This window comes from Saccopteryx bilineata, chromosome X, assembly GCF_036850765.1.
Source record: "Saccopteryx bilineata isolate mSacBil1 chromosome X, mSacBil1_pri_phased_curated, whole genome shotgun sequence".
Taxonomy (NCBI): domain Eukaryota; kingdom Metazoa; phylum Chordata; class Mammalia; order Chiroptera; family Emballonuridae; genus Saccopteryx; species Saccopteryx bilineata.
Genome location: NC_089502.1, coordinates 72,380,739 through 72,397,841, shown reverse-complemented (window position 1 = coordinate 72,397,841; position 17,103 = coordinate 72,380,739). Strand labels below are relative to the sequence as shown.

General features: G+C 36.9%; 1 protein-coding gene across 10 annotated transcripts in view; it reads right to left on the bottom strand.

Annotated features, from left to right (window-relative positions):
• HEPH (hephaestin) overlaps window positions 1–17,103 on the bottom strand; it is an 83,539-nt gene that overhangs the window by 43,604 nt on the left and 22,832 nt on the right. For all 10 annotated transcript variants that reach the window (XM_066248780.1, XM_066248782.1, XM_066248779.1 and 7 more), the window contains 7 exons: window positions 15,264–15,395; window positions 12,003–12,214; window positions 10,914–11,064; window positions 7,640–7,852; window positions 4,077–4,290; window positions 2,364–2,503; window positions 1,449–1,580 (listed from right to left, as the gene is read on the bottom strand). In XM_066248780.1, coding sequence (XP_066104877.1) covers window positions 1,449–1,580; window positions 2,364–2,503; window positions 4,077–4,290; window positions 7,640–7,852; window positions 10,914–11,064; window positions 12,003–12,214; window positions 15,264–15,395 — 1,194 coding nt within the window. The remainder of the gene's footprint in view (window positions 1–1,448; window positions 1,581–2,363; window positions 2,504–4,076; window positions 4,291–7,639; window positions 7,853–10,913; window positions 11,065–12,002; window positions 12,215–15,263; window positions 15,396–17,103) is intronic.

Here is a 17,103-nt window from a genome sequence, read left to right as displayed (position 1 = left end):
AAAGAATGAACCCTCAACTCCCTCCCCTCTCTCCCACCACATTGAGGCTTACAATTTTGATTCTCAGGGGATGGATAAGAGGACAACCTAACCACAGGAATGTGGAAACATCAGTTTAACTGAAAATAATTTTTATTTTTCAGAAAAACAATAACTCTAGTTTATAAATTACTTGCTAGCTTCAGTTCCAGTTACAAGGCCAAGAGGACCATGGAAGTCCAGTCAGCTATGAGAATAAGAAAGTGCCTTTCTCAAAAGAAAGTGCACATCTGCCCTCCCTTTAGGAATTCTACCCTACCCAAATTCTTTTTTTTTTTTTTTTTTTAATATTTTATTTATTGATTTTTAGAGAGAGAGAGAGAGAGAGAGAGAGAGAGAGAAGGGGGAGGAGCAGGAAGCATCAACTCCCATATGTGCCTTGACCAGGCAAGCCCAAGGTTTCGAACCGGCAACCTCAGTGTTCCAGGTTGACGCTTTATCCCACTGCGCCACCACAGGTCAGGCCCCAAATTCTCTGAATCTCTTACATTATATAATCTGGTCAAAGTGTTTAAGCTGTTGAGATGGGTTTTTTTAAGATAAGAACTCACCATCTTCTCAAGTGGTTGGCACTTGAATAAACCTTTTCCTTTCCACCAGCACCTGTGTCATGAATCTTGGCTTTTTGTACCATAGCAAATAATCGAATCTGTGTTCAGTAACAACCTGAGTCCAGTAAATCTTCACTTAAATTTTTTTTAGTTCTTTTATTTTAAAACTATTTTACCTTTAATCTGTTTGTAATTTATTTTAGCATGTGGTAGAGACTTAATTTTATTTAGTGAAGAGAATGACTCGTCCTAACACTACATATTAGTCTTTTTTTTCCTTTATTCCCACTGAAATGCTAGGTTTTTATAATATTAAACTTTTATATATACTCAGAGCAAAGGCAAAAGCCAAGATTTCAAAGCCATTGTAATGATATTAATCTAGGACTGTAAGAAAGTCTGCCTCTTATTACTCTTATCATTGAGACCATTGACTAAGAGAACTATAAGTAATAATAGTCAAATAAACATCAAATTACCACTACCTTAATAGCTGATCCAACTAGCCATGGCCAACCTATGTACTCTTATTGACCAATGTCACACTGTTAAATTTAATTTTGTAAATAAAATTTAAAAAAATTAAATTAAATAAATATTTAAAAAAAGAGTTAAGGACAGTATAAAGCTCTATGTGTAACTAGTGTTAAGGGCAACTGTGATGAAACAACAAAACTAAGGTAGGCTGGTCTAAGACTGAGAGAATGAGTATTTCATAGGGATAACCTCAGGCTGCGGTTTAGTCTTGGCTAATATTCCTGTTTCAGTTCTCTAAGAGCGTATTTTTCAAAGGAGCAGCACCGAGAGATGAAGAAATACCACACATTCTTTTACCCTTCACTAAGTGTTCCCACTTACCAGGCTCAGCAGCCACTGGATAGCCAGTACTAGATTCTAGCACTCCATGGGCATGCACAGAGTAGGGGCGGCTGGCATTATTCTTGAACACCACAGTTAGGATATCACCAACCTCTCCTCTGAGAAGTGGACCTAACATATGCAAAAAAGGGAAAATTCTCATTAATAGAATAGTGAAACTGGGACATTAAAGGCATATAAAGAAAGGGACATACATAGGAACTTCCCAGATTCAGGAGTTTGTCCAAAGAAAGGATCCTTCTGAAACTAAAAGTCATAACTGTTTCATTTTGAAATTCAGAAGCCCTTAAACTGCTACCCCCAGGATGAGGATACTACATAATAAGATTGTGCCTACAATTGCCTCCACATTCCCACCTCAACTCTCTCTTAATAATACCTCAAATTTCTAGAGAATAACGGCTCTGTGTAATAATTGTTAGTTAAGAATGACAGTTTGACATAAAGTACAGAATCGGTGGGCTCTCTTAAAAAACCAGTGGATCCTTTCTATGCAAAGACAAGAATGAGAAAACTCATTGGCTCTCACAAAAGTGAAGAAACTGCAGCAATAATTAAACTGGGGTACAAGGCTAATACTGGTTTCCTATACATGTTTTCTTAATTTTTATGTTCCTATGTTCCCCCTCCTTTAGCATTAAAGAATAAAATCTATCACCCTCAGAGGTCCCTAGATATAAGATCTGGAAAAATATGGTTCATACTGCAGCAAAATTCATGAATTCCCTGCTTTGACTACTTGTTTTCATGGTTGCTTTATAAAATATGCCTATCGTTCTAGTATTCATAAGGAAAAACTGGTAACTGAGAATAGGAGGTCTTCTTGATGCGAAATAACCCTTCTAGGAGCAGCACAAGCTTCCAGACATTAGGAGAAAAGTGCAATTCCTTTACCTAAGATTCCCAAGTGCTCCTCTGGTCCAGTCCTAGGCTTAGGGATCTTGAATGTACCATCAGTATATTCCCTGAATACAGCTTTCTTGTATCTGGAACCCAGCAGTCCATCTTCGTTGCTCAGGAAGATGTGACTATAGCTAGAGGAATCCAATGAAGGGTATCAGTACTTGGCCTTCAAGCTCTCAAGTCCATAGGGAGCTAGGTCATATCCAAGTTAATTGCACAGATAAAAGAAGAGGAAAGCCTCTTTCTTCTAATATCAGATTCCTCACCACATTGGCTGAATACGTGCACTTTTATTTCTATTTATGTCCTTGTTTGCCATCATCAAGATAAGAATTTGTAGTAAAATTTATATGGCAAGAACACTGATGTAACAATCAGAAGCTTTGATCTCTAGCTTTAGCCTTGATAATGTTTTAGATGAGAGTCATTTCACAAAAAGACAAGGTACATATAGCAGGAAGGTACTAACTGCTTCTGCTGCTGGAGGGTATGGCATAAGAAGAATAGGAATATTAAAGATTTGTTCTTAAAGGATGTTTTCCTGTTTCCAAAGAACATTATTATTTATTTTATCACTTGACATTACCAATAGCCTAATAAGGTAGGTTTGTCTCAGAGATGGATTCAGTGGTCCAAGGGTGACAGGATGTGTGTTCATTGATACTGTCAGAAAAAGAGCCAGAACTTGTATTCAAGTCTGACGCTCCTTCCCTACATCTTTCCACTCAAGTTTTTTTCAAGTATACCACATCACTTTAAAGATGAGTAAACCAAGGCTCAGAAAGGCGAAGTCACTTTTTCTAGGATGCAGAACAAGTTAGCAAATAGACTTCAACCTTTCATGACCAACATAACCAACATAAAGAGCAAGCATTGACAAAGGGTGGTCAAAGTACCAAAAATAAACTGTATAGGGAATTGCTAAAGTGTACCTCAGTTTCTATTCTCCTCTCCTTCCTTTATAGTAATAAAATCATCTAGGTTTTAGCTGAGCATATGGCTGCTAAACCAGCCAAACCAGAGATTGCACTTCCCATGCTTTCTTACAGCTAAGTATGGTCACATGAGTAAGTTCAGGATAATGGGGTATGAAAGAAAGTGATGTACACAACTTCCAGGTCATTGCCTTACAGACAATGCTGTTTTCCTTGGAATTCTTTCCCTTTTCTTGAGCTCTGAAAATGATTAGAACTGGTACAGGCATTTTAATTCTAAAGATGAAAGCAAATGTTATGTGACTAGTTCATCTACTGTCCCTGGACTGATCATGTTTATACCATTATATGAGCAAGAACTAAAATTCTTATTTAATCCATTCTATTTCATTTCCTGCTATACAGCTCAGCCTGTACCTGAATGACATTTTGTCAAGGAACACCTGACCTCGGGATATTCTGTTCCTTGAATAATTTCTTTATAAAATTGAAGTACCAATAGAGAGGTTTCTAGCTAAAGGAGGAAAGGAGGCAAAGATGAAAAACATGAGGGTGTGGGTAAAATCTTTTACTTCAGACCCACAGTATAGCAATATAAAAGAAGCAATGAGTTCCACTTTACTTGCATTCCAGCCCCTGCATCAGATTTGTTGGTGTCTAGTTAGGTGCCTTTAAGTAAGTGTCTCCTTCTTTCAGAATTTTAGTATCCTCTTTATCGTTAAAATGGCCCAGAGTCTCCAAATGTGTGATTTCTTTTCTCAAACCTTACCTGTCCTTCTCAGATTGGTTGTGCCATTCCAGTTCCCAGCTCCTGTCAGAGCAATAGTCCCACTCTACCTCTTCAGCCATAATGTAGTAGATTCTTGCAGCCTGGTAGCGTTGGCGAGGAGTGGCTTGATGACCAGGACATTGGGAGACATTATAAATTGCCCTCATACCTGCTTCTCTATGGCTGGCTGCCTCGCAGTAAATCTCAAATATCCCTGAGAAAGAAAGAAAGAGAAAAAATCTGAATCAGAATATACCTGTAAAGTGCCTAGGGGATTTTAGGCATACTGTAGAAAATGGGTAGTTTCAGATAAATCTATGTAGTACATTAAAAGAAATTATTACAAGTGTATTGTGAGCAATGAACACAAGGGTTAAGTGTTCTAGTTCCAAATCTATACTGTCTGGGTTTAAAACTAAACTCTACTACTAAGATGACCAATTCCTCCATGTTTATCCAAGGTTTTCTGAGTTTTACCCCTAAAAGTCTTATGTCCCTAGAAACTCATCAGTTCTGAGAAAACTAGAATGTTTGGTAACCTATTGACACATTAGCTATATAACTTCAAGGCAGTTTTTAAGCCTATGTTTACCCATGTGGTAAAATGAGTACAATTTTAGTTACTTCAGGTTTCTGGCTTGAGCAAGGGGTCTCTTGATTTGCTGTAGTCCCCTGCGGTCAAGGCACATATAAGAAAGCAATCAATGAACAACTAAGGAGCTGCACTGAAGAATTGATGCTTCTCATCTCTCTCCCTTCCTGTCTATCTGTCCCAATCTGTCTCTCTCTGTCTCTCTCTCTCTCTCTCTCTCTCTCTCTCTCTCTGTTTCTGTCTCTGCCACAAAATAAAATAAAATAAAACAAAATAAAATAAAATATAGGTGATCTTAAATAGACATATAAAAATGAACTTCTTTCTAAGTGAAATAAATCAGTTGGAAAAAGACAAGAACAATACCATTTCACTCATAGGTGAAATATACAACAAAAAAACAACAAACAAACAAATAGACAAACTCATAAACACATACAACATTTTGTTGGTTACCAGAGGGCAAGGGAAATGGGGGAAAGATAAAGACGCTAAAGGGGGTGAAATATATGATGTTGGAGGGAGACAAGACTATGGGGTGGTAAGCACACAATGGAGTATGTAGATGTTGTTTTATAAAGTTGTACATCTGAAACTTACATAACGTAATTAACCAATGTTACAATACATTTTATTTAATTTAAATTAAAAAAAAAACTTCTTGATCACAGAGATATATACACCAGAGACATCTGAAATGGCTTTCCTTAGGTTTTTATAATTAAAGAGTTGATAGGTCTTATGTATATAATCTCTAGAGTTTTAACTCTGGCTCTATTCACCACCCTATTGTTCCCACCCATCAGAAAGGCTCTCACATCCTCTTGCAAGATTCTCTTGTTATACTTCCCTTTAAACCTTAATTCCTGATGTTTCTCAACAGAGAAGCTATCAGAATTTTGCATGAAACTATTTTTCACTGCTTAAGACTATCTTACATATTACAGAACATTTTAGCATCTCTCACTCCAACTCTCTAAATGACAGTATAACCGTCTTCATATCCCCAGTCATGTAACAACTAAAATTACCTCCACATATTTCCAAACACCTTTTAGCATAATACTTTGAGTTGAAAAACAGTTAATCAAATCAGTCTATGCAAACATTCTCCAGGTAAATGCTGTTTCCAAAACACTGCCTATATGGTTCATACTGCCTATAATGCCTTCCTCACACCCATATCCTTACTTTGCCTGGTGACAATTTATTCATCTTTAAAAAGGTAAGTGTGAATGTCTGTTTTCCCAAGAAAACTTCACTCTACAAGTCAGGTTTAATTTGTTATAACTTTCTCTGTGTTACCATAGCTCTTGGCAGATGGCATTATTCTAGCCTTATAATATTGTTCACATACCTATCTCCCTTTCATATAGAGCCAATATGGTTAATCAGAACAAAACATTGTTCCTTTTCTGGTCTCTGTCTCTTCCTCCCATTAATAAAATAAGTAAATTGAGATGATCTCAAAGGGGCTCTACAACTTTCAACATTCTATGACTTCAGAAGTTCTCAGAAAGAAGAAAGAGTTTGAAAGGTCTAGAAAATGTAAAGGTAAGATAAATTTGGGCTTTTGCTTGAAGAACCTTTCAAGCTCTTACTCTTATAAACCTATTTACATTTTCTCTCCCTCATACCAGATCAGAATGTTTTTAATCCATCTAAAGCCATCCTATATTAAGCCTCAATGTGATACAAAAATAATTTTATTCATCCAAAGTAAGAGTGAGCCCTGGGGAGGTATATAGTCATGGCAGGTGAGCCTGGCTAATTTCACAAGAAAGAGATTAAACCTAGGATTTGGCTTTAGGATTAAGGTTAGAGAGTAAGGTCTTCCTTATTCAGAATTTCCCTACCTCAAGTTTCACTAAAATACTTGTTTCTCTTTTTCTTTTCAGCTCTATTAACTATTGTTTCTAATTTGATAACAACTTTCCCAGACTAAAAAGATATCCCAGGTAGATGGGCAAAAATGAGAACCTAGATTGCTGTGGAGACCAGCTTTATGTTAAATGTTTGTTAAACCCAGTGCCAGAATGCAATTGCTAAATTGTCAAGGAGACTTGTTTTGAATAGGGATTTTTCTGAGATATGAATGAAATTTACTGAACTAAAATAAAGTTTAGTGGGAAATATACGAACTTACAAATTTTCTTTACAAACACATTGTCATCTACTGCTTAGAAAAAGTAGATGAAAACTGAGTTTGGAGGCTAGAAACAGCAAGGAAAAATTACTGCTGCATTATGAAATATTAGACAGAGATGAAATCTGAAGAAATAGTCTAGTCCAATTTCTTAATGAAAGAAAGACAGATAAGGGGACAGAGAGGAAGAAAAATAAGAAAGAAAGAGGAGGGAGGGAAAGAAGGAGGGAGGGAGGGTGGAGACAGACAGAAAAAGAAAATAAGAAAGAAATCTAGCCACATAGAGGGGAAATGATTAGAACAAATTTAAACTGCAAGTTTCTGAAAGAAGCTGTACTAGAAGTTATTGTGTTCCAATACTTGGGTTAAAACTGTTAAACACACGGCTGCCTCACTCCCAGCAAAATTTGCAGAAATTCTCACGGAATATAAGAATTGGAAGTGCTTATCACATGGACATATCCATCCCCAAAGCAAGGACTGTATATATGGAATTTCTATGTGGCCAAAGGGCTACATGGTCAATTCTATCCTCTACCTACATAAAAATTGTCCTGACCCTGGCACCTGGGCAGCATCCCTATTTATCTCCTGTTGTTCCAGAAAGAGGTTCCTCAGCTTTTCACTTTAATTTACCTGCAGCTAAGATGATGATCCAAATAACCATAACATGGGGTACATATTGAGGGGAGAGAAGACAAATGTGTTTTGAAAACATTGTAAGAACCCTCTACATGACTCTTCTTTCCTCTTCACCAGCCCCCTTCACCCAACCGCAAGCCCAATAAAGTCTCTCAGCCTCAGGCAAGTTGCTAAGGCACTTACCGGTGTTGTCAGGCTGCATGATGGCCATGGCAAAGGTGTGAGGAAAGAGCATGGCTGCACCCTTTCTCATGCCCTGAAGCTGCACAGTGTTGCCCTGGAACATTACCCCATGCATGTCACTCTCGGTGCCCAGGCCGAGCAGGTGCCAGGCCACTGTGTCACCCTTGCACATGTCCAGCCTGGGCAGGTTAGAGAATAGAAACCCGTTAATGGCTGGAAAACAAAAACACAAGACAGGATGTGGAGATGAAACCACACATGACATCAGTGCTGTACTCAGAGATGGATTAAGATCGGTTGAGGCCCTGGGTGCAGAAGAAAATATTGGGCCCCTTACATTAAAAAAAGGTGTTAGGTTGGAGTTTTGCGGGGCCCTTCAAAAGTTGGGGCCCAGGGCGCGTGCCCGGTGCGCCCACTGTTAAATGCACCTCTGGCTGTACTATGAGTTTCCCACAACTTTAAATTACTGAGTCACTCTCAACACTTGTACCCTCTTCTCTAAACCATTTTAGTTCCTCTTATAAAGATCTGTCCCTTTGGAATAAGGGCTTAAATAGCCTTTCTTGCTTCACTTACTGTTCTTCCTCCAACATACATCACATCTTGGCAAAACTGAAGTATTCTCCACTACCATAACCTCTTCACACATACACAAAAGTATCAACCTCTTGTACTCCCACCACTCTCTTGAAAATCTCTTCCCTTGGCTTATGTAACACCATATTTTCTTGGTTCTCTTACAACCCCTTTGTTCTTTCTACATATTTTTCTCATTCGCCATTCTTATGTAAAGTTCCAAACTCAGTTTTCAAGCTGTCTCCTCTTCTACATCTTTACTGCCACTTCTCTGTCTCTAACCCTCATCATCTTTTTCCTGAACTCTTGCAAAAGCCTCCTTCCTGGTACCCCTGCCTGTAGTTTATCCTCCTACCCCCTCTCACACACATACACACATTATCTTGTGAGCTCTATTTACCTCTCCATGCTCAAAGCCCTAAATGTGGTCAGTGCTTATAATACCCTTCTTGATTTTAAATGCTGCTCCCTCTGTCTCTAATATAATTTCCCTCTGGTTTCTCTATACAACATACAGATACTCATCCATTCATCATGCCCCAACATAAACATCATCTCTACAGTGAAGCAGAATTATCATTCTATCTCTGATTTCTATGAAACTCCCCTGCCACACAAAATTCTGTCATATCTCTTATCACAGAATACAGTGATTTACTTACAGATCTATCTCCCCCACCAGACAGACTTAAGAAGAAGCACTTTTTTTTTTTCTGTATCTGCGTGGTTATCCAAGTACCTAACATGTCACCTAATACTAATTGGGTGCTCCATTAATTCATACTGGGATAAAATTAGATTGCAGGACTATCTTACTTTTTCCAGATGATTTAACTGACCAATAATGAAAACCAAGAGATAGTGCCAAAAAAGACAACACACTTGTTCTTGACTCCCTTGCATCCTCTACACCCCCTTCAAAAATACAGGGAGGTGGCCCTTGCCGGTTGGCTCAGTAGTAGAACGTCCGCCTGGTGTGCAGAAGTCCCGGGTTCGATTCCCGACCAGGGCACACAGGAGAAGCGCCCATCTGCTTCTCCACCCCTCCTTCTCTCCTTCCTCTCTGTCTCTCTCTTCCCCTCCTGCAGCCAAGGCTCCATTGGAGTACAGTTGGCCCAGGCACTGAGGATGGCTCTGTGGCCTCTGCCTCAGGCTATAGAATGGCTCTGGTTGCAACATAGCGACGCCCCAGATGGACAGAGCATCACCCCCTGGTGGGTGTGCCCGGTGGATCCCTATCGGGCACATGCGGGAGTCTGTCTGACTGCCTCCCCATTTCCAACTTCAGAAAAATACAAAAAAAAAATACAGGGAGGCCTGCTTGAAGCTGACCCCTTTTCAATGTCCCCACAACCTCTGGAACTAGCTTTAAAGAGGAATCCTATTGGGTAATTTCCCGGGATCTGGATGGAAACATTGCTAACCTGATTCTATGTCTCCTTCCTATAATGTCTGATTGAAAACCTATTCAGCCTTTAAGACCTAGGTCAAGCATTCCCTTCTTTCAGAAACCCTTTCATTTGATTGTTCCTCATTAATATTTTCTCCCTTCAAACTCTTATATTACTTAAAATTGGTTCCACATAATTTAGCACTTAATTATACTATACCTTGGATTGTTCTATAATTGTTTCATGGATGTTATTAGCCTCATCTCGTTATAAAATGCTAGGAGCTCTTTGCAAACTGGGACCACGTCTTTCCATTCATTCACTCACGCTTTCACATACTCATGAACTGGTAGTTCACTGTTTCATAAATATTTATTGTGTATTAGACAGTGTAGCAGGGGTCCCCAAACTTTTTACACAGAGGGCTAGTTCACTGTCTCTCAGACTGCTGGAGGGCTGCCACATACAGTGCTCCTCTCACTGACCACCAATGAAAGAGGTGCCCCTTCTGGAAGTGTGGCAGGGGGTCGGATAAATGGTCTCAGGGGGGCGCATGCAGCCCGCGCCCTAGTTTGGGAACGTCTGGCAGGATACAGGGATAAGTAACAAATAATACTCACTATTAAGGATTACACTTTAGCAGAAATCAAAAGTAATGTAACAATTGAATAAATTACTGGTGAGTATATGATACTTGCTATTAAAATAGTCTGATAGAACTGCTATAGTTGTTCAGAACAAGGTGTCATAATCCTGGGCTTGGGTGATAAAGTAAATTGTTACTTGAAGGAGTTAGCTTTTGAATAGAGCCTTAGAGAATGGAAATAGTTTCTCTAGGCTCCAGGCAAAGATATAAGGAAAGGAATTTTAAGTGGAGGGCAAAGCATTGCAAAAACATGAAGTTAAAAAAGTAAAAGGTATGTCCATGTAGATAAAAATAGCTCTGTTTGGCTAAAGTATGGGTTTGTGAAACAAGGGTGTTTGGCAATAAGGGAGAAGGTGATAAGCCTGGAAAGGTGTCATCCCTGCTTACTCTTCTCAGTCTACAGTGGATTCTTTGGGCATAGTCCTCATTTCACAATACCTTTATCTAGTGCTCCTGATACTGTTTAACACAGGAAACAGCACAAGCAGGTGCTAAGTATAAGATCTGTTGTCAAGTTTAATCCCTCAACCTACTCCATCTCGTGGGCATCGCTGACCAGCGGCAATAGTGTTTTCAAGGATGGGTCATAATTAGGTTAAGGTTAGATTTTACTTATAATTTCAAAGCTGTAGCTCAAGACAAAAGCACTCATTTGCCTTACCATGCATCCGATTGGAGTCTTGGAAACCCATGACATCCTCTGAGAGTAGTCTGGAATCCAACATAGCAGCTGCTTGATTTGCATTGCTATACCAGCTCTTATTCTCATCCAATACAGTAAAAAGGAGAAAGAATTCTTTATCCACCCCTTTCTGTAGGCCCAGTGGGAGAGAAAAGAGGGAGATGTGACAACAGTTTCAGCAGTTAAAGACTCTGATACTCTTAGACCCAATGATCCCTTGTTCTTTCCCATTTTTTTTTTCCGGACACAGAGCCAAACTCATCTCCTGCTTAGAAGTGCAGTTGTTGCTATGCAGTTTTTCTTAAGGTAATTAGGTAACCTCAATCACAAGTAGGTGAAGGAGGTCAGAACAAAGTGACAAGGCTGGAGGATAGGAATGTAAGAAAGGGAGAAGGGAAGAAGCATAAGATGTGCATTGTGAAATAAAAGGTACAGAGTGTGATAGAAGATACTCTACAGTCACTTGAGTAGGAGTGGGGCAAAGTATTTAGGAGATCAGAAGGAAACTGGGAAAGTTAGTAAGTAAGAGAAAAAATAATTATAATTATGATTAATATGAAATTATTATTATTGCTAACATTTACTGAGTGTTAGTTATGTTACCAGACACTCTGTTAAGCACTTTATATAGATTACTTTAATTACTTTTTAGAAACCCAAGATACCGTCTTCTATTGTTTATCCTTTATTATAGATGAAGAAACAGAAGCAAAGAGAGGTTAAGTAACTTGCCAAAGGTTACACAGTTGGGAGTGGTGGGCTGGATATGAAAGAAAACAAGCAAATCCTAATGAAGATTTAGGAATTTAGAACAAAGTTTAGGGGCTACGGAAGCTAAAAAAATAAATAAAGAATCAAAGACTAAGGATGATGTGTGCTTGTGACTAACAGAAAAATGTGCAGAATAACATGACGTCACTAACTATTAATGTCTGATTCAATAACTTGGTTGTTGTTGTTTTTTCTATTCTCTTACCTTTAGAATCCAGTTCCATGCTTAACTCCTATTTAGCACCCCAGCCTCATCCTCCTCCCAATAGAATTTCCAGACAGAATCCCCGGCAATACCTGTTTGTTATCTGTACCCAAGGCACCAGCCTTGCACACCAGCAGGGGACCCACCAGACCAGAATTTGTGTCTCTTATGGGATCCACAGCAGAAAAGTACATCCAGGTGAGACAGGCAGGATCCTGATCCGTGGGGCCTGCATGGGGGGGTACTGTCCAACGATAGATTACCTTCTCAAAGGGCTTGGCAACCAAGCCAGTATAGGATGAGCCTGCAAGGAAAACATAGGGTTCATTACTCATATTGGCTAGAATAAAGATCATAAGCTCTAAACACTGGAGTAAATTTCATTACCTACAAAGACATTTTGAAATAGCAGCAAGACTAGCAATAATAGGAATATTGAATATTTAAAAGAATCCTGGGTAAAAATCAAGACACTAGACTTTGGTTTATAGTTATGTCACACCTTGTTATATGAACAGGAGACATTTCAACTTCCCAAACTTCAAATTTATAAGACCTAAGGAAAAAAAGGGCATTAAAATCTTACTTGGAACACTCTTCACTTGAAAACATACATTTTTCTGCTCTTATATCCCTACTTCTGCTTAATAATCATTGGATTTGGGAGATTCACTATCTACCATCCATCATAGCCTGTTTCATCTTTGAATGGTTCTGATTGTTTAATACTTTTTCCTTTATATACATACCTATTTATTTATAACAGTATAGTGGCTCCTCTCAAAAAATTAAATATAGAACTATCTTACAGCAATTCCACTTCTGGGCATTTATCCAAAGAAATTCAAAACATTAATTCAAAAATATATCAATATATATGAACCTGTATGTTCATAGTAGCATTACTTACTTACAATAACCAAGATATTGAAGCAACCTAGGTGCTCATGAGTAGAGAATTTGATAAAGAAGATGTGGTACATATATTCAATGGAATATGAATTGACTATAAAAAATTAAATCTTCTCATTTGCAACAACATTGCTAGACCTAAAGGGTATTATGCTAAATTAAGTCATACAGAAATACAAATACCATATAGCTCACATATCTGAGGTATCTAAATAAAAAATAATAATCAAACAAAGCAGGAACAGATACATAGATACAGAGAACAACTCATGGTTGCCAGATGGGAGGGCATTGGGGGGGCTGGGTGAAAAAGATAAAAGGATTAAAAAGTAGTTACAAAATAGTGAAAATGTGAAGTACAGCATAAGCAATATAGTCAATAATATTGTAATAACTATGTATTATGTCAGGTAGTACTGAACTTATTAGTGGATTACATCACAAATTATATAAATGTATAATCATCATGCTGTACACCTGAAACTAACATAAAATAATACTGAACATCAACTGCAACTGGAAAACAACAACAACATTAAAACTGTCATTTCTTAAATGGATACACGTCATGGTCAAGCAAAGCACAGAAATTTTATCTTAAATTTCCAAACCTATTCGTAATCAAAAAAGGTACAAAAATATCTTTACAACTTTTTTCTGGTCAAATTTTCAAGATTTTACGAATTAAAATAGTTCAGATAGCACTTACCCCTCTCATCCACTTATTAAAAGGGTAAATGCGAATAGCCTTTTCAGGGGAAAAAAAAGGTTAGTAAATAGTATGAAAAGCCTTAAAAAATTCATGCTCATAAAAACTGTAAGATATGTATAAATTTTAAAAAGAACGTGCAACTTAATGCAAATCAAAACAACCATGAGTTTTGTTGTTGTTTACTTACAAGATTGAAATTTTGATAAAGGTTAAAATGGCTGCTCTGTGTGGGAAAGGATGTTAGAAAATGGGTCCTCCCTCCCAACTGCTGTTATAGAATTCAAAATAGATGGGAGTACAAATTTTTCCAGAAAACAATTTATATATATATGTACAAAATATTATGTACAAAATATTTTAATGTGTTTCATGAGACATAGCGATTCTACATCAAAAATATATATTCTCAAGAAATAATTATGTAAGTGTGCAAAGAAACATACACAAGGATATTTGTAGTATAACCTATAATAAGATGGTATAATTTAGAATGGTATCAACTTATCTTTTTTTATTCATTCATTGATCCAAATTTTTTAAATTTTCAAACATACAGAAAAATGTAAAGGTTAGTGCAACAATCACCCTATCACCTGGAGTTGATTCTTAACATTTTGCATTCTTTAATACATCTACATTTATGTGTATGTCTATCTACATACACATACATTACACACACAATTTCTGTTTACTTTTGTTAAATCCTTTGGAAATAAAATGTAAGTATCATAATATTTTATTTACAAATAATCAGGGAGCATCTCAGAACAGTATTGTAACAGTACAATAATATTATCACACCTAAAAATACCCTTATATCCCTAATATCATCTAATATTCAGTCTATAACAAAAATTTTACAATTACCTCCAAAAGGACCCTTAAGTCTACTTTTTTATAAACAGGATCAAAAAAGGTTTGTATGTTGCCCATAGTGTTGTCTCTTTAATGTTTTCCTTATGGCATTGACTTCTTAAAGGGACTAGATCAGTTGCCATGTAGGATATTTTTATAGTCTAGATTTGTCTGTGACTTTGCCAGTTATGATTTTATTATTTTGGGCTTGCAATTAGCTTGTGTTAATATTATTTCTAGAGAAAATAGAAATAAATTACCCAATAATCTCACTTCTAGAATTCTCTTCTGAAATAGGAATTCAAAACTTATGTATGTATTAATTTAATGCATTCAATGAGTTAAAGTATTCTAAAATAATTTTAAAATTACATGTATAAACAAAGGAGGGTAATGTAAATAAATTATGGCAAATCCACATGACAGAGCTTAATATGTCATTAAAATATTTATAACATTATGAATTGGATAGTTGACAAAATATAATGATAACTGAGAATAGTATGATACAAAATTGTACAAACCACATGATCACAAGTCTATAAATACATACATATTATAAGCACAGAAAAATATTTAAAGATATTTCAAAACATATTGACAATTTTTCTATGAATTATTTTATTAATTTCATAATTTTTTACATTTTTACAAAATTCCATAAGAGGTATGTTATCTTTATAATGAAAAAATATTTAAAACATGTCTGTTATTGACTCCAGCTCTGCCTTGTTATAAAATCATAAATTCATTCAATAATATCCACATAGCTATTAATTCTGCCTCCTTCTTCTTTTACTCCTTATTTATCTTTCCTCTAGAGCTACCCACTATTGCCTGTAGCCCTTATTATTTGGAGACCCTGTCTGCTCACCCTCATTGTACACAGTTCCCTCGTAGTTTTTCTCATAAAACACTCCATGAGGCTGTATGCTGAATGGCTTGGATGCACGGTTATAGAAGATCACCTCGATGGTTTCACCCACCTCAGCCCGTATCACTGGCCCTGTTAAATGGGAAGAAGAAGCAATGAAAATGAAAACAGGAATGACAGGGAGGATAGAAACAGAAGAAAGAGGGAAAATGAATGAGAAAAGAAGATAAAGATAAGTCTCTCCTAAGTATATTCAAATTTATACCTATAAAAAACACATTAAAATCCATTATCTTACTTTGATCTTCAAATATCATTCTAAGGTATACAAGGCAAGGGATATCTTCATTTTACAGATTAGGACACTACAGCTCAGACAGGTGGAATTGATCTCAAATTTAAATTGCTGATTAAGAATAGAGACAAGGTCTAAAACTAGGGCTTTCTCTCACTTCACTGTCAGGTCCTATCCCATTTCCCCTGCCTCTATTGTTCCAGTTCTCACAGTTGAGTATCCTTGTAAGACCCATTTAAATATATAAGCTTGCTTTAATTCTAATTAAATGTTGAGCATCACAGATCCAGAAAAAATATTTCAAAAATTTATATGGAACCAAAAAGAACACAAATAGCCTCAGCAACCTTGAAAATGAAGAATAAAGTGGGAGGTATAACACACTTCCTGATATCAAGTTATACTACAAGGTCATTGTACTCAAAACAGCTTGGTACTGGCATAAGAACGGGCATACAGATCAATGGAACAGAACAGAGAATCCAGAAATAAACCCACACCTTTATGGTCAATTGATATTTGACAAAGGAATAAAGACAATTTCTTTAATAAATGGTGTTGAGAAAATTGGGCAGGTGCAAGCAAAAAAATAAAAATAGTCCACCAACTTACACCATTCACAAAAATAAACTCAAAATTAATAAAAGACTTAAATGTAAGGCACAAAACCATAAACATCTTGGAAGAAAACATAGGCAGTAAACTCTGTGATATCTCTCGTAGCAATATTTTTGCTGATTTATCTCCATGGACAAGTGAAATAAAGGACAAAATCAACAAATGGGGCTATATCAAACTAAAAAGCTTTTGCACAACAAAAGACATCATTAACAAACTAAAAAGAGAACACACACAATGGGAGAACATATTTGCCAATACTTCTGATAAGGGGTCAATAACCAAAATTTATAAAGAACTTCTAAAACTCAACACCAGGAACCTAAACAATCCAATTTAAAAAATGGGCAAAAAAACTGAATAGACACTTTCCAAAGAGGACATACAGATGGCCAATAAGTATATGAGAAAATGTTCAACATCACTAATCATCAGAGAAATGCAAATTAAAACCACAATGAGATATCACCTCACACTTGTCAGAATGGTGCTCATTAACAAAACAGCACACAATAAGTGCTGACGAGGGTGTGGAGAAAAGGGCACCTCTTGCACTACTGGTGGGAATGCAGACTTGTGCAGCCACTGTGGAGAACTGTATGGGGTTTCCTCAAAAAATTCAAAGCAGAACTGCCTTTTGATCCAGCTATCCCACTTTTAGGAATATATCCTAAGAAGAGCAAATCACTGATTCAAAAGAAGATATGCATTCCCATGCTTATTGCAGCATTGTTTACAACAGCCAAGATCTGGAAACAGCCTGAGTGTCCATCAGTGGATGAGTGGATTAAAAAGCAGTGGTACATATACAGAATAGAATATTATGTGGCCATGAAAAAGAAGGAAATCTTATATTTTGCTACAGCACAGATGGGCCTGGAGATTATTATGCTAAGTGAAATAAGCCAGGCAGAGAAAAAATAATCA